Below are 23,026 nucleotides of genomic sequence, written 5' to 3'. Positions count from 1 at the left end.
GTGTCTTTAATCACCACGAAATCCTCTATCATTACCAGCAACGACTGAGATGGGCAGTGGTTACATGCTAGTTTCCCATCAAATTGATCCGGCTTCGATTACGTATCAGACATCCCGCATGGATTTTTTTAGCGATTATATCGCATTGGTAATGTCCCAAAGCTAACTCAAGCTTCATAATTTGGGTAGTTGCAATGTGTTTGGTGGCAGCAAGGCTGTACACACTGAAAAACTCGTGTGAGGGAACACAAATACGATGAAATTGTGTTTTTTATGTCTACCTACATGTAGGCGAGATATCAATTAGCAACTAAAGTTCCTTAGATTCTTGTGTGGCTATTCGTATCTGGTGTCGAATAGCACCAGCTTGTTGGATGCTATTTGCATCCGGTGTCGGCCTAAAATTTAGCTCTGCTTAATGTGCATAAGAATTTTTAGAATTCAATTCTTCAAAATCACAGAATTCTTTAATTTGAGAATTTTTATAAAATTTATCTCAAATGGGACATGCGACGAATTAATATTCTCAAGGATTGACAAAGTATACTTTAAATCCGAGAGGAGCACGAAAGCAATTGTAAATTATATTTCAATCGAATAATCACACCTACCAATCACTTCTCGCTAGCCACATTTCAAGCCCATCCAAATTGGATGATCCAATCATACAGCTCAATCTACATATTCAGCCAATACACACGGGAACATATTTAGCTAGTATAGCTATAGTGTCATTTCAATCTGGCAAATAAATCGTTTTATTGCATTTATATGTGTGGCGTGTCCCATTAACCTATCCAACTTATATAAACGCAATAAATAACAAACAAACATCCCTACAACTAGCATGAAAATGCAAATTCCGCTGTTTGTCTCGTTTACTGTTTAGTCTAGGGTCACCACGACGTGATGATCACATAATTTTAGAGAAAACAATTTGTTCTTTTGATGATCAACGTATTCGCAATTTATAGTTGAACAAATCATGGAGGAAACTAATTCGAAAAACGCTGTTCCATGACTTTGTATGAAGCTCAGAGTCAAACTGAGTGCAGTTGTATAGTATCTGTGCCCTGTACAATGACTATCCGGAGTAATTGGTTCCTCGGAAAAAACATTCTATGACAAATTTTCAAGTCTTCTTTGCATTTCTCCCCAATAAAACAAACCTCCAAAATTGAAGAATTTGATAAATTGACGAAATGCATCAAGTGATTTATGCTCCCCGACTGTACACTTGATTATAGCACACGAAATAACTATTTTCACAATACTTTCCGTTTGTAAACATAACAAGGAAAAGTGTCGACAAAAAAAGTTCCGGAGTTTAGTTTGTTGAAAAGTAGTGAGGTGAATACTTCTACAAAGTTGATACTTTGAGGTAGTGAACTCGATGTGAAATTGCGTGAATTGAATATGCTCTTTGTCGTCAGATGAATTTAAATGTTTAAGAGAAAGTTCATGAATTTTTGATCAACTCACCATCGAGACAATTTTCTTTTTCTAACTCTCCTGGACGCGAATGCATTTTGTGAATTGAGGAAAAATGGATTTGTTTCTTGTTAGTCGGGCGGATATATTTGCAATTTATCCGAAAATATTAAACGAATTGTTAGAAGCGGACAACAATAAACGGAACAAAGATGGTCACTTAATCAAGGACATCATTTATCTGCCCAGCGATGCTGAGTTCCAGGAGAGAGTTTACTATAGATTGTTAGATGTACAGAAGGGAATAAACGAGTTAATCGAAAGTGGTGTGTAAGTAACTGCGTGGTGCAAGAAAATGCATGGTCACCTGCTCTTCATTTCATATTCTTTTTCCCTTGCAGACCACTGACTGAAATAACAAAAAAGGCCAAACCAGTATGGGATCCCGATACCCTATACTTCAGCATGACACCAATGTCGTCGCCTGGCTCTGGTTTTTCATTTAAACGAAAGAAGTGTGTCACCGACTATGTCGAATCGTTTCTCGACATGAATACATTGCATAACTGGTCGTTGGAGGATCTGACAAAGGCGGGAAAACTATTGCGAAAACCACCGGTTCAATGCACATTTTTAGATGAACATGAGATGAGACGGGTCTATTCGATGATATACGATGTGTTCCGATGTAAGTTGTCGTCGAAAATCGCAATTTTCATGTTTGAAGCACTACACTTTCGGTGTCCTCAGTATGTAAGAGTATTTTATTTTGACTAGTGGTGGGTCAAAATAAACATTTGGAAACACGGTGTACTGTACTTTTTACATGAGGCAATGTAAATGCATAAACATTTCATATGAGCGAAGCGTCATTTACGTTGCCGGAATAAACTTCTTATAGTGTGTTTGTTGACCTCGGATCAACAAAATTCACACAAAAATTCGACTTTTCATCTTTGTATCCCTCTAGGTATGTAAAAGAGTGTTATTGCCTGCCGCATGCGAAAGTTGACCATTAAATAGCAGTTGGCCCCCACGAAGATGATCCATTAGATAAAGAATTTCGCTTAATTTTACGTGAATTCTTCTCTGATAATCAAATTTTAATTTCCCATTGGGCAGGCAGTAAGCCCGAATGCATTGGATGCTGCGAAAGTTACATGTTACATGAGGTATTTGTGATAAATGCAAACTCATTCGTGTGTTTTTTGAGCAATTTTTCTTCGGTAAAAGTCTTTTCGACAATTGTGTTCTTCGCTTTCGTCTCGGGTACATAAAATCTACACCTGTCGAAAAGTCCCCGAGCGAAAAAAACAAAAGACGATCGTACAATGCTGCTACGATATTCATTAATTCGGAAACAACTTTGTGATACTCGCCACCTCACTCGTGTGTCGTTGAGCAATTTGCTTAGGTAACTGTTTTTTGAACAGCGTAGTTGTATAGTAAATCTCGCCTTCGACTCGTCAAAGACAATAGAGTGTTCGTATTACAATAGAGACACGTATTTGGTACTTTCACCATATACTGTGGTTCTATCAGTTTTCATGTGTAGGTAATGTGAAAATACATTTTTTGAGCTTACAAACCTATTAAATAATGAAACAGTCAAAAATCTGGTGATGCCTCTTCTCACAATCCCAATTCACAATTTTGTAGTTGTTCCGTGCAACAAAATATCAAAACCGACAACGTCTAGAATGTCTATTAAAATTTGAATGCTCCAGCTGACATCGATATAATTTCAATCGAATTTGTTTTTTCCGAAATATGTATTGCAACAAATCGCATTCCGAGAACGTAAATTATCATGAGCGCTCGAGCTTTACATGCGATAATCTACCAAATTTATGTAACAATCGATTTCCATTCAATGACTATTCCCATTTGCAAATATGCCAATTTTTTTTTTTTGTACCGTCGACTTCTTTCGTATTAAATGGATATTTACCTTTTGCCTCTATAAATAGCGAAATTTTCGTTGTGGCATATCGAAAACCGTGACTCTCTTTGTAACAAAATATTCGCCAGAAATACAATATTTCTTATCGCATTCAATTTAAATAAAATAAAATAAAAAAAAACTTTTTGTCCTTCAATACTTTACTGATTTTAACAACGAAACCAGGTTCACAGTAATACGGGTAGACGTAGGGTAGTAACGGAATATAGCAAAAACTGCTTTTCAATAAATATGTCGCATGATATTTATTACCGATTAACGTACATTGCTCTAAGCTCTAAGTACTATACACGAAGAACTTGCCCTGTTTTTATTTTCGAAGGACGAACGCAAAATTTTATTTTCACGTTTCGTGAATTGGTTTATTCATTCAGAGATTATCACGAATCATAGAGGAATAAAGAGCGAATTAAACCTTAGGTTTTGGGTGCAATACAGGGCCTATTTTAGGAAATTAAGTTCCTGAATTATTCTGATTTCTCATAAATCTTTTATAAGCTTATATACAATGCGAATGTAATTGATTTAGCCCAACAACTAAAATGGACTTAAAAACAACGCCGGCACTTCGATCAGTTGTTCTTTCTTTTCAGAAAAAGATAAATTGTGACGGAAAAAATAGGGAATTTTCAGGAAATTGATAGGCCTTGCAGTGTAATTGTTTCAGCGCAATTCATACCAACGACAGACGGCAAGTGTATTAGGCATGTTCTTTTGTAACATTTTCGTGCATGGTATTTTTTCAATACAAAATAAAGATATTTTAAACATTGGAAATGATTTAAAAACTATTTCCAATTGATAAATAAAGATGAATCTTCATATTGAGACAAAAAAAAATGTAAAGTATTATGAAGAAACTGCCAAGTACAACGAAATCAAGCGTCGTTCCGAACGTTTCTAAAATGAGAAAAATTGTATGCTGGCATCGACGGCAAAGGTGTTTTCTTATGGTATCATAATAAAATGTGAACCATTACTTAATTTAAAAATTAAAAGAAGGGCAAAACTTCATTTTCATCACGTATTAAGTTAAATTTGATTGTAAAATAATTATAAAATAATTAAAAATATCACCGTTCCGAACGTTTCATTAGTAAAAAATTTTAAAATGTCATACCGATAGTCAACAAGCTTTCGCACAAAACGTTCCTAAAGTGCATTAAATTGGTATACAAATATCGCTTTGTGCGCTATGTTACATTAAAAACAAAGGATTTATGACACCAAATACCGGTAACAACCAAAAATCCGCTACAAATTTCTGTAAAATACCGGTAACAAACAAAAATGTGGTGCGGATACATTTTAGTAAGTTCTCACTGAGCGTGGAAACTGCCATTAACATTTTGACTATCTGATCTATTACTTTATTTGATCGAAGATTTTCAGATTTAGATCTCAGAAATCATTTGTTTTGAACATGCTTTTCGCTATATTATAAGACCTCTTTCAGAGGTTGTCGTTTATTATTACTGTCGTTGTCGATAACAGATGGCAGCAGTCTGTAACAGGTTATTGTGTCGGCGTTTTAGAAAAAACAGCAAAAAGTGACACAAAAATTAGGCAGATTTTAAGAATTTAATGTCCTTAAAATACTCACTGGAAATGTAATAGATGCTAACATAGCCCTAGTTTTTACGAGAGACTATATTTAACAAACATTTTCTCTTTTCCCCAATTTATTTTTGGGAAAACTTGAGACATTTTCTTTAAAGTCGCTGGTTGTTATACTTTTGTTTACATTTAAAAATGGATAATTTAAGATTGAATTGAATTTTCCCAGACTTTGTCATATTCTCCTCAATTTTCCGAAAAAATATTTTTAGGGAAATTTGGCAAAACAACGATTCACTGGATCCTGTATCCAAATTTTTATTGGACTCCTAAAATATTCTACAAGTGAAACTCAATAACTTATTTATCCATTGTAACCAACACCCTATCTTCCCACTAAATATTTTTTTAACTATTTGAAAGGTAAAGGATTGTACCAAAGACCCGACGACAACAGAAAAAAGAATAGACCGGCTGAAGCCTGGTGAGGTCACTTTGGTAGTCAACTACCACTTTGGTAGTCAACTACCACTTTGGTAGTCAACTACCACTTTGGTAGTCAACTACCACTTTGGTAGTCAACTACCACTTTGGTAGTCAACTACCACTTTGGTAGTCAACTACCACTTTGGTAGTCAACTACCACTTTGGTAGTCAACTACCAAATACTCGATTTATAAATAGACCAGCAGGCCGAATAATTTCATCAGTCGGTGTCACCGACTTGGTGTGCATCTATCGAGTAATAAAAATCTTTGCTGCTAAATATTTTGGGGATACAACTACCAAACTTTTAAATTGCAATGTCTGCTATGAGCGATCGGTTACCAAATAACAAATAATAATTGATTTGCCAGGTGTTGGTTTGCTCATAGTAGCATTGCAATTCTAACTTTTATCAATCACATTTGCTTTGTGACACAGACGGACGAACGGACAGATTGGAAAAAGACCTAAAAAAAGAAAATGTGGAGGATACACGTAGAATTGAACAGGGAATATCTGATCGTTAGAAAAATTTTCTCCATGAAATGTGTTGCGAAAGTTATTTAACTTTAAACTCCAATTTTTCGGCTAATTTTATGTGATATCTGGGAAAATCTGTTGGAAAAGTGAAAATTTTGGAAAAATCATTGATTTGATTAACGAGTTCTTTTTTTAAACGCATGTAATAATCAAAATTGATGGGTGCGCCTCGACTCAACGGCTAAGCCGGTCCTTCGAGAAAAATGGAATTCGGTTCGGTCCTCGCCGACGAGAATTTTTGGATCGGCGCACCTCTCTAAAAACGCTATTGAATATGAATTACATATACCCAATCAACCAGTTGAATCATCATTTAAGTTCTACGCTCTTCCTTATACTCATAAACTGATTCCGCACAGTGTACTAGTACCTACACAAAATGTTTCGAAGTATAGGGTTAACAATGAATGAGTTACCTTAGCACGTTATTCGTTAACGCATTACATTAAATAACATGGAAAGTAAAACGTTCAGCTAGCGTGTATCAAACCGATTTGTATACCAGGGTTTTGTCTTTGAAACTAACAAATTAATTGAATTAACATTTAGAATGGCTCTTCCAAAACGTTTCAATTGGTTGAGAATGGATGGTAGGTTGTCGTTTTTTGTGGTTTAATGGAAAATTAATTGATGAGGTGTCAGTCATTAGCTATACTCATGTCATGATATTATAGTTTGGTAACGTGTAGATGGTGTGATGGTGGTGTTATATGATATAATATTGACGAATCTCCCAAGCTATTTTCTGTGTGTTACCAGCCAGTTTGGAATGTATCTGACTATTCATCGGTCGGTAGAAATCTACGATTACGTATAAATCTAGCTATTTGCACCCGAGTCTACACTGATACACTATTTTGTCGAAACACTGGATTGTTAGACCAAGTTACTTCTGACAAAACAATCAACTGTTAGTACAAGTTGTTAGGTCAGTTTGCACTGATGCAGTCTATGAAAGGCTATCGTTAGGTATCTTAAGGCAACTATTCGAAAATTTGAAGACTGCGTCCCTTTCGTACAGACTGTAGACACAATTATTAAACTAAATAATTCATTTCACTTCCAGACAAAAACGTGCTAAATCAGGCATTGATCGATGCCACATTCTTTACCGAATATCCCGAAGTGAGTTGCTGATCAATTGTTCAATTATTTGTTCACAAAATTAATTTACAAAAAACGAAAAATTTTCAGCTACAGTCAGACAAAACCAGAATATGGCTACTACTGTTTGATTTACATTTGCGCCATTTTCTGAAACGCGATCCAGAAGAAAGAATCAAGCAAAAGCATCTCTACAAGGAAGCCTATCTGGACGAAATCCAACGATCAATTTGGAATAGAAGAGTTCGCTTAGCTGCTGCAGTTTCTCGACTCAGAATCAAGAATAATGCGCTGCACCTGTCCAAATTGTTGCCAATACATTTACAAGACGAAAAAGTGGCCATAGCCAGCGCTAATCCAATAGGTAAAGCAGTTTTTGCTAAGCTTTCAGAGTCCCTCATTATCACCAGTAGAATCACACAAAATCTTTCACTCACACTTTAAGAGGCACCGGCACTTCGCTAAAATTATAGCCTACATTTGCGTGTTTCGTATTTTTGTTAATATCTTTTCATCAGAATCCTTTTTGAAATATGTACGACCGCAATTCCGACCACGAATGTGTTAGCTTTCAACAGAAAATAGTTTTGGTTGTAGTCGTTTGACCAGCTCTGAGAAAAGTGAGCAGTTTAATGAAATTTTCATAAACTGCTCATTGTTCTCAGAGCTGGTCAAATTGCTGCAACCAAATCTATTTTCTGCTGAAAGCTAACACATTCGTGGTCGGAATTGCGGTCGTACATTTTTTAAAAAGGATTCTGGTAGAAAGATATCATCAAAAGTAAACTAAAATCCAGTATTTAAAAATCGCCCTAATGTGCGAGAAACTGTCTATAAATGAATTATATACTGCACTGTCGTGTCTAGTCGTGCTTGGAGAGCTTTAGAACGCTCTAATCTTCGTTTGGAAAAGTTGAATATTTCAGTGAAATACAAAAGAAGCTTAAAGCTATCGAAAGCTCTTTAAAAGCGAAGATACAAATGCGATGCAGTGTTTTGGGTTAACACAGTAGTGCAAACTCCAGTTATTTAGCCCGTTATTTAAATCCTGTCCTGGTGCTTGGTTTGCAGCAACGCACTTCAAGAACAGGCAAAGAAACAGATTTCATTAACTGTCTTTGGCCTCTTATTTTGTGTGGAACGTCCGTAGCATTACCAACATAATAACCTGAATTTATATAAGAGTTTTGAACTACTGCGTCGTGGAGGCCTCTTACTTAAATTCTCTTCTTTTGCCTGTTCTTGGAGTGCTTTGCTTGCAGTGTTTTCTAACTTTCCGTTCAACATACGAGTTCCGGGAAGTGCTCTATAAAACTTGTATGGCCGATCAAGCGATTTATCGTGAACGCTCTCACCATATACTTCACTTACAAAATATCTGTTCTAATAATTCTTTGACCTATTATTCCACAGTTACAGGATGGTGTAACCCATTCAAAATTAGGTAATTTCTGACAAATTTAACAAATTTCCTTTACCATCAGACTTACATGCCATTTCCAATTTTTAGGACAAAAAACGAATCACGTGATCGGCTCCAGTCAAACGGCTTGATAGAATTGGAAGAAGTGGAGAGTGGAGAGGTGGCATTAAAGATGCATCACTTTAAATGGGATAAAGTGTGTCCGCTGTTTATCTCCTGTATTCCACCCGATCGTGGAATTTTCGCCCAAAGTGATTTAGTCAAAAATCAAAAGTTTATTTTACAGGTAAGTGTTTTCAGAGCAAGATAAGCGTTTTACCATAGCACTGCTCCTAGCATTTATATAGAAAATATCTGGAGACTGATGGTGTCAAGAATATAGGTTTTGTACTTTTTCGTGCTTTCTTCGTGTGAGTTAAAATAATCAAGTTGAGTGACTCAACAAATGCAAGTGATCGCGCATACATGAATCAAAATTTGGAAGCTTTTTAATAATAACTGATTGCGTTCTATTATTAAAATGAATGAAAATGAACTAAATCAGTTGAAGTCTCATAGAATTGAAGTTGGCTGTGTAAGGGTTGTACACAAAAATGAATAGTCGATCGTCGCGCCGTTGGGGAAAATCTTTATCTAGGAGCAGTGCTATGCTTTTTGCCTATTTTATAACGAATTATACTCAATTCAATAGGATCGAGCATTTTCTCTTGGTCCGGCCCTATTCTCACGACTGCTAGATTACTACGAAATTGAAGGCGACATGGTAATCAATCGGCCTGACGACTGTGATAATTTGTGCCATTAAAAACCCATTTTCTAGGTACAAACTCATGTCTCTTCGCCTAGATCAACCGCTTATTTGGCAGCCTTATTTCGTAGCAATAATCGTATTAACGAATTCATAGCATTTGGGGCCGGAACTCGGGTGAACGAATATCGCGATTTCTTGTCTAAGCTTGAGTGCGAAAACGTTAAAATCTACGCGGAGAACTTTTGCAGCATTTCCTTGGACTCGCACATTTTGGACAAAGTGGTCGGCATATTTGTAACCCCGCCGAACTCATACTCAGGTGTTTGTGACCCTATTGACCTGATTTGTAGCCGTGGCGGAGACCTAACAATGCTGGAAGTTCTAACCGAGTCGGAGATGAGTGATGATGGTAAGAAACGAGTGTCACAAATACTGGAAGAGCAGCGGGAAAGTCTCCGATTGTCGATGTCACGGCCACAAGTTCAATTTTGTTTGTATGAAACGCATTCCATTGTGGATGCGGAGAATCAAGATATGGTCAAACTTGCCATGGATGACATAAACCGAAGTGCGCACAACAAACACATCCGTCTCTTTAAAGAAAAGAAAAGGCTGGAAGAACAGGCTGAGAGAGAGGGTATATCCATGGAACAGTTGGAGAAGCTACAAGGTGGTGCGGCGAAAAGGAAACAAAGGGAAGCCGAAGCGTTATTGAAGAAAGATCGTACGGACGATGAAAGTTCGTCCAGCAGTAGTGGAGAATCAGAGAATGAACTTTTAGAGACATCGCGGTCCAGATTGTCTAAACGATCGAATGCATCTTCGGATGAGTATCATCATATCAAGGTTAGAGTTTTGTGTGTTTGATTACTTTGCTGTTAAAATGTTGATTTGCATTAGATTCCCAAAACGGATCTGTTCGAAATGGTCGATCTACCCGATTTTTGCTTGTACCAAGACAAATGTGTCAACTTCAAGGAGCAAGGTTGTTTTCTAGCAATAATCAAAAGGAAAATGATCACACACCTCGATGAGAAATATCTGATTTTAATGGCCGAAAGACGCGGCCTATTCGGCGACACAAGTCCGAAAAAGGGACGAATGCGACCTCCGACCAAAACGATTAAAAAGGAAGAAAAACCGAAACCGCCAAAAATTTCCAAGCGACGGAAGAGTGACGATATGAACCAGCTCGTCGAACGGATCGCTCACCCAACCCACGCATCCGTAAAACGATCTCATTCGAAACGAAAATCCTCAGCCGAATTTAAGCTACTCATTTACGACCCGTTGGATGACGAATGCGAAAGTTGTATACGGCACGAGAGCCGATATGTAAGCAGATCGATTCATCGTGTGATGAAGATAATTTCAAAATAATTCGATGTTACCTTTTTTGTGCAGTTACGTGCTCATACACCGCAGCCACGAGCGAAGAAATGGTGGAAGCATACGTCAAAGTACATTTGCAGAATGATGTTTGATGTTCCGATAAATGAGAAATCCGATCGTATCTACGACGCTATTTGTAACAACACGATACTTCCGCTGAAATTACCCAGACGCATGTCACCAGCAACTGATCGTTACAAATCTCCGGACAGATTACCGTATCCGTTAACGACAAATTTCTTAGAATTTCAGGAATATCGCAGGTAAAGCGGTTGAACAGTAGACGATACTGGTGGACGGTTATGCTTTTATTTATATTTTCATTGCAGGATTTGCTTATTGCCAGGTTATGAAAAGTCTACTGGGCATCGACGATCGAGTGTGGCCAAGCATAGGAATAAGCCACCGATTTATGAATAAATTTAAGTGAAAACTGAAGTTCTTTTGTCTTTATTTGAGTGTTTAAAACTTTCAAAGCTGCAATGTCAACCATAAAATGCTGCTCAAAAAGCTTTGAGTAAAAGCTTTGAATGATTAACAACGAGCTTTTGCTTTGTTCACAGCACTGCTCCTAGCGTGAGCACTGAATTGACATGTCAAATTTGGAGGCTTTACTGATACGAGTTACCGCTTGAGATCATAAATACAACGAAGTCGTACAAGTCGTCACTATGTACAAAAGAAAAGCAGTGCCTGCTGTGATTTCATCAGCATCCGAATATTTTCTATGTTCATGCTAGTGCTGTGTTTTGTTTCATTAAATTATTCTACATCTAACGTGGCATCAGGATCAGTGTGTGTAATGTCAGTACTTCAATTTTACCTTTTTCAATCATATGGTAAATCGACCAGTGTTACTTGCTCTCTGTCGTACTCGCGTACACGCAGATGAGACACACCCAAGGGATCGTTTTAGTGGTGTGTGTGATTTTTCAATGAATTTCGAGTCATAATTCCTCTAGGTAGTCTACCTCTGTGGACACACCACACTTGATAATAATTTGATGTATTTTCATACAAAAAAATCACTTCCTGCAACGCACTTCAAGCAAAAGTGCTATTAATGACAGCTGTCAAATAGAGTACTTTTTGTATGAAATTTTTTTCCCCCTTTTTTTACAGTGTAAAATTTTGTATGAAGCACTGTCAAGTTTCAGTACCCTATTTAGAGTACCACTTTTGCTTGAAGTGCGTTGCTTCCTGTGATGATTGTAGTTGTCGTGATGATGTGATGAATTATTTCATATGCGTGACCTCCCCAACAGTCTTGTCCATAAAACACGTTCTTTAAAATCAGATTGCTACAGAGTAAAGATACCATATTTCAAAAGTTTAGCTTATCTGCTCATCAACCATTGATAAATTGTAGTTTTCCATCGCGACTCAAGAACCTCTATACAGTTATCTCCAGTTATGATTGAGTGGTTTGATTAATCAGAATCACTAGACATAATCCAATTCAATTGCTCGTTATAACGTGGAACACTTATAAACAAGCGATGACCTTTTCAGCTCTTGCTATCAAACATCTTTCAGTCTGTACTGTAGATGCTATTCGTCCGAGTGTGCGAATAGCCAGTGTCCTCAATCGAGGACTCGAATTCGACTGGATCCTATAGGACAGCTGTATTTCGTACATACAAAAACTGTAATTTTTGGGGAAGTCAAGTAGATATCGCCGTTTTATTAGAGCTGATCATTTCCTTACTAAAAAATTCATCGAAACCAAAATTTACTACGTATCATGGAAAGTGGTTCGTCACCCAATGAAAGTATGCAACAGGTATGGTGTCGATTGACCGATCTATCTTCCATGCAAAAATAAAGACGGTAAATTTTCAATGTATTTCTGAGAATAATTCTTTATCTGAATCACTTTCTATGTCAAATAAAATTCTCGGTAAACATTTCATTGAAAAACAAATAACTTTGTTCTTATCGTTCAATTCAACGGGAACTCCTTTCGCAATAGCGAAACGCACTATAATCAATAAGTTTTTCCCCTTAGTCGACAAAAACGTAAAAGTTTTGTAAACAAGCAAGCCAAACAGACAATGAATTCCTTGATATAAATAGGCGAGAATTTCATTTAATCTTCAGTTTAAATCTACATCACTTACAGAATACATTCAATTACACGTAAAATGTTTTCGACTCGTTTTATCATTTTCTTCGTTCTTATGGCGGTGTTCGCTGTTGAAATATTGGCTGGTTGCAGTAAGAATTTGTTTTTAAATTTTTACTGGGGACGTCAACGAAATTTAGACGCGAATTTGCTTTACCTGCTTTTCAGCTGGTATGAGCGAGTATGAGTGGAGTATGGTAAAAAATATCAGAGAAAAATCATGTCCAAATTTCACTGACGTCCCTCGTAAAAATTCTAATTTCTCATAATTTTCGATCTCTTTACCAGGAAATAAAGGAAATCCTGAATGCATTGACTTTATGTGCAATTTGTGTTGCGGAAATAACAGTAAGACTTAAAATTTGTAACATGTTGAGAGATTTTTATATGTCAATACTCTCCCTAGCAAATAAAGGTACCAAAATACCACCAAATTTCTTCGTTTGTATTATCATAATTGTTGATTCAGAATTTGTTTAAAAATAATTTTCTAATTTTCAGTATTTTTAGTTAAAATTCTCTAAAGCCCTGCCCGAACCTGAGCCGAAATAAAGAAAACTGTTTTAAATCTGGTCAGGTTCAGGCTCTAAAATTCGGGCTCAGGTCAAGATCACGTTCAGTCTGAACCAAATCACCACTTTTGACTGAAATTTTGAAATTCAAAAATTGGTCAATTTTTAGATTTTTATTTTGATCATAGCACTGAACCAAGCAGTAAAACATATTGTTTAACGGTAATCGGTGCCCTCTTCTCATTGCGACTCAGTATTATACTAATAATACTAAGTCGAGAAGGCTATTATTGAAAATTCTATTCTCGTGCTTGGTTCAGCGCTATGCACTGATAGATATTGTAGTAAACATTTTAACGTGATTAAGGGGTAATAGTATTTTACGTGAGTTTTCGTGTGAATTTTGTTGATCCGAGGCGTAGCCGAGACTTTTCATTTTGATCCCGAATTATGTAATGGATTTTATCACATACGCGCGGTGTTCGGATGTCAAAATTACTTGACTAGAAGAATAATTCAAAAATTACACTTCAGGTCTATGTTGTTGTCTCGTTTTCGCTTATGTAAAAAAATAGAGTACACACTTGTCACTATCAGTCTCGGGAAGCCTCGACTTCTTCGTGACAAGTGTGTAATATATATTACATGCATAGGGCGTCGAAAATAGTGCTTATAAAATGAATCGTACGGTTTTTGACGCACATAGCATGTAAAGTAGATTTAATTCTGTCTCATGTTGATTTCTTACATAAATTTGATTAACAAATTCCTTTCAGATGGACTCCCTTGCTTAAACACTATGCGAAGAGCGTGCTGCTGAAATTAGTTTAGTAAGAGTTGGTTACAAACAATTTTATTGAATTTTATGTGTCACAAATAAGTAAAATTGCATTTCAAACAGCCCAAAAATTTAGTTTAACTTAACATATTAGTTGAAGGCGTGTCATGGTAACAGATGCTTCGTCCTATTAGTAAATTCCCATAGACTGTTCAATCGCAATACATCCGTTGTAATTGCACCTTCTGCTGCGTCCACATCGTTCAGAAACGCCCCCAAAACTTTATTCCTTTTCACTTACCATTATGAGTCTTTTGATGACTTTACGTTTGTTAGGGGCATTGCAGATTTGAGCGCATCTGTGAACCAAAATTTTCGGAAATTTTAATTTATCGCAAAATTGATTGAAACTTTGTTCCTCATTTCCATTTACCAGTGTGCTCCACTTGATGAAGGGAAAGTTGGTATTTACTTGGGAAAACCGTGTTACAGGTCAAACATTCGAACGGCTTCTCTTTAAAAAACAAAAATTTTGAAATTTCAGTTTGTCGCAGTGTGCGCTCTCTCAGAAACTTTCTTCTTCTTTTTCACTTACTATTATGTTGAGTCCTTTGATGAAATCGTATATTGTGTTTATATTTGGAAGTAACCCCACAGATCAAACATTTGAACGGCTCATCATCTGCCAAACAAAATTTTGAAATTTCAGTTTGTCGCAGAACTGCACCGAAACTTTCTTCCCTCTTCAACCACACTTACCACGATGCGTCTTTTCATGACTATCTAGAACTCTTTTTTGTTTGAAAGCAGCACTACAAATCAAACATTTCAATGGCCTTGCAGCTGCGGAAGAAAGTTTTGGAAATATTAGTTTTTACTGGGACAGTGTGGCCTCTGCGTTGAACTTTCTTTTCACTTACGAGAATGAGTGGTTTCATGTCTTAATAAACTGGTTTTATTAGTGGTAGCATAAGCACACTGCGCACACTTGTATGGCTTTTCGCCTACATAAAGCAAATTGAAAGGTAAAATTTTAGAAATTCTGTCCCGGAGAGAAAAAATTGTCTTCGTACTTACCAGTGTGGATCCGCGAATGTATGGCCAGATAAGATTTGCTACTGTATTGCTTGTCGCACTCTGAACAGATGTACGTGGTCGATTCTTTTAAATAAGGACAACAGCCGACTTAATTGACTTGGATTCTAGCAAAACAAATTATTCGGAAGAATAAAAACTTACGTTTACGAGGAGAAATGGATTTATTCACACTGTCAATAGAACTGTCCTGAAATTGAGTAATGAATATGTAAATCGTGCGGTGTCCGTATGGTGTGCAATTCAATATGCACGACAGACAAAAGACAGGACAACAGAAATTCAAATTAACGAGACAAATAGGCATTCCATTCCATTATCACTTGTCAACAGCGGTCCAGCAACAAAATGTAACTCAACTTCATCTACTCTACTAACTCACTTCAAGCATGAGTGGTACTCCAAATAGGGTAGTCAAGGAGGAAACTACTCGAGCAAACTTTGTTCAACCTACTTCTATTGGTAACTGTTGGTGTCTATTGGTACCAATAGCAAATTGCATCTGTTCCAGTATTTGCTCGCGTAGTTTTCCTCTCGAGAGTACTGAAACTTGACAGTGTATCAAACAACTGTAAAGCACTGTTTAAACCGTTTCATATACAAAATAGTATTCTATTTGGAAACTGTCGACTATGATCCCTATTGCTTGAAGTGCGTTGACTCTACTCAAATGCTGCAAGTGTACTAAGACGAACGAAACTCTCTTGCATAGATCAATCCATAGATTCGTCAGTTATTACATGTCACCCTGTCCAGTGTCCTCTCATCACATCCAATTTCTCTACCATATTCCCAATTCAAATGGCTTGCCACAACTCGTATTAAGAAATCGTCGTTACGTACCTGGCGTTCCTTCACCTGTGATGCATCATCTGATCGCTCGCCAATGTCCACGATACCTGATGTACTTGGATGTGGCAACACTTGTTCCTTTTGATGATTTCCGAGAGCAATATCGGCAGCATTTGAGACCTCGGGATGATTTTGTTGATTGTATTGCAGTTCCTCGGATTCGGATCTGAAAGTAGGTGATGAAATTACCGGCTATGAAAATGTGAAAACTTTGGATGTTCGTTCAGGCATGGATGAAAGGGTTTTTGCCGATTTCAAACATTTTCCCTTTGCAAGAAATTTATAATTTTAAGTAGCATGCATGTAATAGAGGTGCAAGGAGGCACTGCCACCCCTGAAATATATTTTTTTTAGAATTTGTAAAATTCTTGTAAGACTCAAACTCTACGGTTACGCTATTTCGACTTCGACAGAATTTCTTACATGACAAAAGGATTGCCAACTATTATTCGCGTCTCGTTTCAAACTATAGCTCTCTTCATTCGACTGCACAACTTTTTACTCAAAATTTTCGTTTGACTTTCAAAAGGACGGCGGAAGTACTAGTAAAAGATAGTCTGCGTTTGGACTACAGTTCATGCACAGAAACCTGTGAATGTCTTACACAAAAGGACGACCAACTGGTGTGTGCCAAGGGTAACAAATATCTGGTGGCGACACTGAAACCTGTAAAGGTAAAGCAGAAGCTGTGAGAATTCAAAAAGAAATTTCTTCTTTAGTAATGCACTCGCTTCTGGGTTTCGTGGCGATGTTGAATTTTCCGACTGTAACGTCTGTTCAGATGCTCCTTGCTCTTCGTCATCCGACGAAATTACTTGAATTTCTTTGTTGCTTCCTTCAACCAATTGCTGAAACGAAAGAAAGTAACGGTTGAGCGTCGGTGATGATGACGCCAATCTGTCAAAGCTAACCTCTTTCTGTTGTTCCATTTCATTCAATGTCGTCGCACATCAACTCACAATTGATTTTCTATTGAGCGTTCCAACTCCTCCGTCAATGTTGAATTGAAATGTGTTTGTTCTCTAGTTTTGTGCACTGCGTCAAGACTTCAGCTCGTTACTTGGTCCACGGACACTTCGAAATCTACCTTCAGAAGGTTCACACGAAACACGAATTGCTGGAGACAGAAAATTTGATTAGCCGTCGTTTCGATGTGAACAGAAATCACATGCTATTTTGAGTACAAGAACGCGTTGATAATATTGTCCAATTGAAAAATTTACCTGTTGAAACGGCGACAATTCTCAAACGCAATGAAAACAAATTTTATTTTTTAAATGACCACGAAGCCAAACTGAGAGAAACTAAACACTTTTCGAACAATGGTCCTGTTACGTCAATTTGATGTTTGAAATTAAGCTCAGGTAACAGCCTAGATTTTTAACCCTTAGCAGAGCAGGCTGTTTCATATCAAAAGAGCTCTGACAACAAAAATTGGCGATAAAGCGTTCGATCTTGCAAGTTTGATAAGCAGACCTTACGTTAAGAACTATGAACTAATGTTGTAAACGTTTGAAGAGTTTTAGTCCGTATTTATCTACTTGACTACTCTACAATGTTAGGCATATTGTGTGTCATGTCATAGTTGAATGTTAAGCGAACGCTCTACTCACTGCATGGGAAATAACAGTTGCAGTTAATTTAGAGCGATGGTTTTGGCATGTAACTGAAAAATAAACCGATTTTTACAAATGATTCACTTTTTTATAATTTATAGAAGGAGTGTGTCGGTTCCCGAAGTTGCAGCTCTCTTCCTGTTCCACTAATTTCCCAGATCTAGGACTTTACGATTTTTAAGGATTTCTCAATTTTTTAAAAGTTATTTTCTGGACTTTCGAAGTGGCAGTATGTTCGTTTCCCGAAACTCCACAATTCCACATAATCCACCATCTTCACACTAGTAAAAATCAAAAATTGTGAGTTTTTTTGGACTTGCTTCTGTAATTTTTTGATTATTGAGTGGCAGTTTGTCGGTTTCCAATATTCCAGACTGAATATTCCAGCAACTCCATATTCCCAGTTATAAAATTCGGAATAATTTAGAGGATTTGCGAGCTTTTAACTTTTGGGGTTTATAAGGTCGTAATAGGGTGGTTCCCTAATATTCTATCATAATTCTACAGATTCAATAGACTCTCTCACAGTCCTAGTTGTCCTGGACATGTCAAAATGCATTTCTTACTTGAATCATTTCAAATATTTGGCACCATTAGTTATTTATGACATCGAAGTACTTTATTAGGCTCTAAATGTGTAAGTGAGCCTAATCAAGTACTTCACACCGAGATTCATACAACGTTTTTTTCATTACACTAACTACGAAAATTGTAATTTTCGCTTCCCGAATGAGATGCGAAAGTTTAAAAATTCAACTCTCAGTAAGCCACGACATCACAAGAGGTTCGAAAGTACTTTCGCCCCCCAAACGAGGATGCGAAAGTAAATGACAGCAACAACAGAGGAGCGAAAGTACTTTCGGCTCTCAAACGAAGATGCGAAAGTAAATGACAGCAACAACATGTGTTCAGTCTGGTGTCGTTGTGATCACTGTGATTGTTGTGATAGAAAAGAACGTTGCCAATAATTTATTATTTTTTTCTTATACCAGGGGGCTGCCGCCCCCTGGACCCCCGCATATTTCAGCATATTTCGGTAAATTTCATCAGTTGGAACGTGTTTAGGAAGCTCAAATTACAATTTTCGTAGTTATTGTAATGAAAAGTTGTATGGATCACATGGCACGACGTAAAAAAATTCAACCTGTGCGATTGCCGCCCTGGCCTTCGGCCACGGGCTGCAAACTTCGCACACGGTTGAATTTTTTTACTTTCGTCCCTTGTGATCCAAATAACCAATGCAACAGAGTGATCTAAAGTTCGCAGTTTCCGAACATTATGATCTCGAGTTGCATAAAATTTTTTTGAGGACTCACCAACTGGAGCCAAAAGAATGTTACGTATTTTCGAGTATTCTCTAAAAGAGCAGCAAGAAAAATGTTTGATTTGAAATCGTTTGAACTTGCGATTCGTTTGACCATAATTTGACAGATTACCCGCTACGGAATCGCATTATCAAAACAATTGTATAGATAATAATGCTTGCAAATATTTCCATTATCTCGACGAACGACGCCCCTTGGTCGAATAAATACACTCAAACGTTGAGTGGTTACTTCTCATATAAGTCGACAAATTATCTAATAAAACATTTTGATTTTTACAAGTGCGTGTAATCACTGCAACTCAGAATTTTTTTTATTAAAGACCTTTTTTCGAAAAAATTTAAAATCTTCTCAATCTTTCGGTTATGAGCAGAGCCTAATATTTGGGAATTAATTACCAAAAATTCACATAAAAAAATCTTTGCTTGTTCATAGTTTGTAAACGTTTTTGAATTCTTTCCTAAAGATGGGTACACAGTTCGTGAAAAATGCATGCAAAATCGACCGTTGCAAAATGCTTGCAAAATATGACATAAAATGTATGAGCCAAATGTCAAATATTTTGCAAGCACAGTGTAAACATCCGGTTTACACCGAGCTTGCAAAATATTTGACAGATAACTCATACATTTTATGCATTTTATGTCATATTTTGCATGGGTCCATTTTTCATGCATTTTTCACGATCCTTTCATGATTACTAGCCTTAATATTTTATGAGAATTTAATTCTACATTTTTTTTGGGAATTTTAGGGAATTAATTCTTAAATAATAAGCTCTGGTGATGAGATAACAGTAAAGAAAGCAAACAAACATTTAGATGTCAAAAATGCAACGGCACTGGGCACCAGATTTTCATAGATTCATTTCGTTTCGTTAGATATATTCTTCCCGGTGAATTATATTTCCCGATGAATCATACTTCCCGGTGAGATAATTTCCTACAATTAGAGGCTACGCAAACTTAATTGGATTACCATAAATAAAATGTGAATAAAATAGGGCAAAAAATATTTTTTTTAAGAATTGAAACAATTGAAACCATCTGGGAAATTAATATTATGGCCATTGGGAAATCTAAATCAACAAGAAAATACTTAAAAATTGCCACTAAACCAATCTGAAACGTGTGCAGATAAACTTCGCTTTGATAAGTCGCAGAACAACGGAGGAATTTTAATTTTTTTTTTATTCTATTTCTATTGGTTAAGTGAAAACGGAGTGGTTTTTTCGTAAGTGGAAATCAGGATTGTCCCTTTACGTGATAATCTTTGGCATGAATCACGGCACAGTATAATAAACCAGGCAGGAGCGGTTAATTTTTGGAAAGTCAAATAAGGGACATGTTTGAAAATTAACTGAAATCTTCCAATGCTGTAAACGTTGGGGATGTCACGCATATAACAGATACGCGGGTGACACACCACAGTTGAAGATAAAATGGCGGATTTCATACAAAAATTCACCTACTGTGACGATTTTCTTCGCCGTGACGATGTGGTGATTTTTTTAATATGTAAAATCTTCAGAAGTGGCGATAATAAAATGGCGATCTGCGTGGCCTCCCCAAAGTTTACAGCCTTGTTTTTAAGAGGAGTACTTGTAACTCGGCGCACGAATATTGCCTAACTTTAGTCGCTAAATCCAATCGCTAAATCAAACTGGTGTGCATACGTTATTTTGCACCAGCTGGTCCCATTTGAAATTGTATGTGACCAGCTGGTGCAAAATAACGTATAGTTATAACCAGTTCGTTTTAGCGATTGTATGTCAAATCAAACTGATGAAATAATAGTACATTTGTTACCTAGGACTAAAAGTCTTTTAGCGTGTGAGAAGTTTCCAGACAGAGCCGAAGGCGAGGTCTGGAATCGAATACGCTAAAAAAGACTTTTAGTCCGTGGTACGAATAGTATTTTTCATATTGGACGGAGAAAAAGTGCGACGCACTTTTCGGGTCCTAGGTATGAAGAAGATTTTACGTCGAAAATACTTACATCAAAAGTGACAGTATTTTTGTTTGAACAATTGACATTAGGGGTGAACTTGAAGCTTACGCAATTTAGATTTGTAAACTTCATGTAAAATGAAACGCTCACGTTATCGGTTCAACTTTGGGCCTACCCATATTGTGTTAAAAATAATTATCCAGTCGGAGTACAGAAGGAGTAAAGCTGTAATCGCACTTACTCCGTTTATCTATCCGTTTAATTCTTTACCATTGAAAATTGTTTGATAGTAACGACGCTATAATTAAGCACTCGTGATAGTAATAGTATATTACGTCTCTAAAAGAGTAGTTGTAGTTCACATTGTTCAACACCAATTTTCCTGTCTGTAAAACTGAGGACAATATTTTCACAAAAATCGTTTTATTGACGTCGAATACTTTAACAATTTTTGATGTCAGGGTTACACTTCATTATGTAAACCGATCGATGTAAACACAGTGCAACCGAATTTAAAATTGTTCTTTTTGTCCAGTTAATTCGACATAAATGCACCGATTTCTGTTGGTTTAGGATTGTCACCGTACTTCTTCTTCAACTTTGCGACAATCTTGGTGGCGAGTTTCTTGTCAATTCCGAACTTGCCCAAATTGAACTCCAATGTTTCCCAGATTTGTGGTGGTGCGACTATAATGGGCAAAAAAAATAATTCAAAACTGGTCGTCTCATTTTGATTTATCTACTTTTACCTCCAGACAAACCGTCACCAGTGTATGTGGCTCCTATTGTGATGGACAAGCATTTAGAAAAACTAACTGTTGAAGGAAACGAATAGCTAATTACCTGCCAAACTGGTTACACTCGGTTGAGTTTTAGCGAAAGCTTCCCACATTGAGTTGTAAGTTTTGTCCGTAATTTGTGGAATTCCTTCGCTGGAATAGACCGCCTGAAGCGTTTTCTTGCAATCCGATTTCAGACTCATTTTGCTAATTTAATTGGAACAAATAAATCATCAGCGGTGTCATTTTTGATGTTAGCCAAGCGAAAATAGCAAAAAACAAAAAAAAATATATTTTTTCCACTCACCTACAGATGTATGAACCGACGCACACGTAAGAAATTCAAAATTAAACTGATTTTGTGAATCAAAAATCGAAATACTCGTTGGTATTATGACATAATCTGGAAGAAGGAACACAGAAATAGAACCGTCTGCAAGTCGACACCCACTTGCATTAGGGTGACGCGTTTACAGTTATTTTTGTTCAACGGAGTACGTGTGCCTTTTCTTGCTTTTTTTGACAGATATAGTGAGTATCATTGACCATGAGGTCACCGGCAGCATCGTTCGGTCTACAAATAATTATTAGAATTTGAGTTGACTTTCTGGGTGCCAATGTTTGACCCAATTTGATCTACCTAATGAAGACTATATCAGACCGTTGAGTCTGATCTGACTAAAGGGCATTACAATTCACCGTTCTTAACCATATTCTTTGTGTGTTCACGACCGCAAAAATGATTTATCGAAACTGGAAGAGGTCTTAGTTTGAGTTAGAGACATTTTTTAGAGTTTTTTCCTAACTAGTGTTGAAATATCGCGACTTCGTCGCTCAGTTCCCACGTCATTTAGGAAAAACGTTGCTCCTAACTTACGCTAAAAGGCTTTTTTAGCGAATTCAATTCCAGCACTCGCCTCCGGCTCGAGCTGGAAACCTCTCATTAGCTAAAAAAGCATTTTAGCATGAGTTAGGAAAATAACTATTGTAGCACCCTTTATTTGACTTCTTAGGTTTGACATGTACTTCGCTCTATTTACATCCTTTTTTATACGGTTTTTATCATTACCCGAATATAGGTATACAAGCGGATTGTATTTGTATGAGTGGAACTTCTGATAAAACAGCTGAAGCACATTTAGACACAATTTGGTTAGAATTACTGTAAAAACTAAGAAATAATAGATTTTTTATATGCCTTTGAGTTCCCTAGGGTCGAAAGTGGTCTATTCACACACCTTGGGAAAACAAGAAAATTTCTTTCACCTTCAAAAGTATGCAAAATCAATCACAAAACTCGTTATAAATTTGAAAAGTCTCGTTTTAGTGTGTTTATTGACCTCGGCT

The 23,026-nt window shown here is 36.8% G+C and overlaps 3 protein-coding genes and 1 long non-coding RNA gene across 4 annotated transcripts; 2 read left to right on the top strand and 2 right to left on the bottom strand.

Annotated features, from left to right (window-relative positions):
• Positions 1 to 1,481: 1,481 nt before the first annotated feature.
• Positions 1,482 to 11,085, top strand: LOC119079024. Its single transcript, XM_037186804.1, has 11 exons — positions 1,482 to 1,761; positions 1,833 to 2,119; positions 7,044 to 7,102; positions 7,172 to 7,445; positions 8,495 to 8,525; positions 8,592 to 8,790; positions 9,196 to 9,267; positions 9,325 to 10,101; positions 10,156 to 10,590; positions 10,660 to 10,910; positions 10,977 to 11,085. The coding sequence occupies exons 1-11, from the start codon at positions 1,547 to 1,549 to the stop codon at positions 11,065 to 11,067; spliced, it is 2,691 nt and encodes an 896-aa protein (XP_037042699.1). The 5' UTR covers positions 1,482 to 1,546; the 3' UTR covers positions 11,068 to 11,085.
• Positions 11,086 to 12,758: 1,673 nt separating this feature from the next.
• LOC119079137 lies at positions 12,759 to 14,187 on the top strand. The gene is made up of 3 exons (XR_005088103.1): positions 12,759 to 12,864; positions 13,061 to 13,120; positions 14,061 to 14,187. It is a non-coding gene; the product is annotated as an uncharacterized LOC119079137 (long non-coding RNA).
• Positions 14,106 to 17,442, bottom strand: LOC119079102 (zinc finger protein 134-like). Its single transcript, XM_037186920.1, has 12 exons — positions 17,233 to 17,442; positions 16,921 to 17,126; positions 16,741 to 16,857; positions 16,614 to 16,675; positions 16,001 to 16,175; positions 15,302 to 15,347; positions 15,140 to 15,223; positions 14,983 to 15,066; positions 14,822 to 14,905; positions 14,658 to 14,744; positions 14,496 to 14,576; positions 14,106 to 14,421 (listed from the first exon to the last, which is right to left on the bottom strand). The coding sequence occupies exons 2-12, from the start codon at positions 16,936 to 16,938 to the stop codon at positions 14,366 to 14,368; spliced, it is 894 nt and encodes a 297-aa protein (XP_037042815.1). The 5' UTR covers positions 16,939 to 17,126; positions 17,233 to 17,442; the 3' UTR covers positions 14,106 to 14,365.
• A 3,861-nt stretch (positions 17,443 to 21,303) lies between these two features.
• On the bottom strand, positions 21,304 to 22,140 carry LOC119079129. The gene is made up of 4 exons (XM_037186958.1): positions 21,987 to 22,140; positions 21,744 to 21,886; positions 21,650 to 21,682; positions 21,304 to 21,587 (listed from the first exon to the last, which is right to left on the bottom strand). Exons 2-4 carry the CDS (start codon positions 21,880 to 21,882, stop codon positions 21,436 to 21,438), a joined length of 324 nt encoding a protein of 107 aa, XP_037042853.1. The 5' UTR covers positions 21,883 to 21,886; positions 21,987 to 22,140; the 3' UTR covers positions 21,304 to 21,435.
• Between the last annotated feature and the right edge of the window lie 886 nt (positions 22,141 to 23,026).

The sequence above is a fragment of the Bradysia coprophila genome, unplaced genomic scaffold (genome assembly GCF_014529535.1).
Source record: "Bradysia coprophila strain Holo2 unplaced genomic scaffold, BU_Bcop_v1 contig_297, whole genome shotgun sequence".
NCBI lineage: Eukaryota > Metazoa > Arthropoda > Insecta > Diptera > Sciaridae > Bradysia > Bradysia coprophila.
This window is presented reverse-complemented; position numbering and strand designations above follow the sequence as displayed.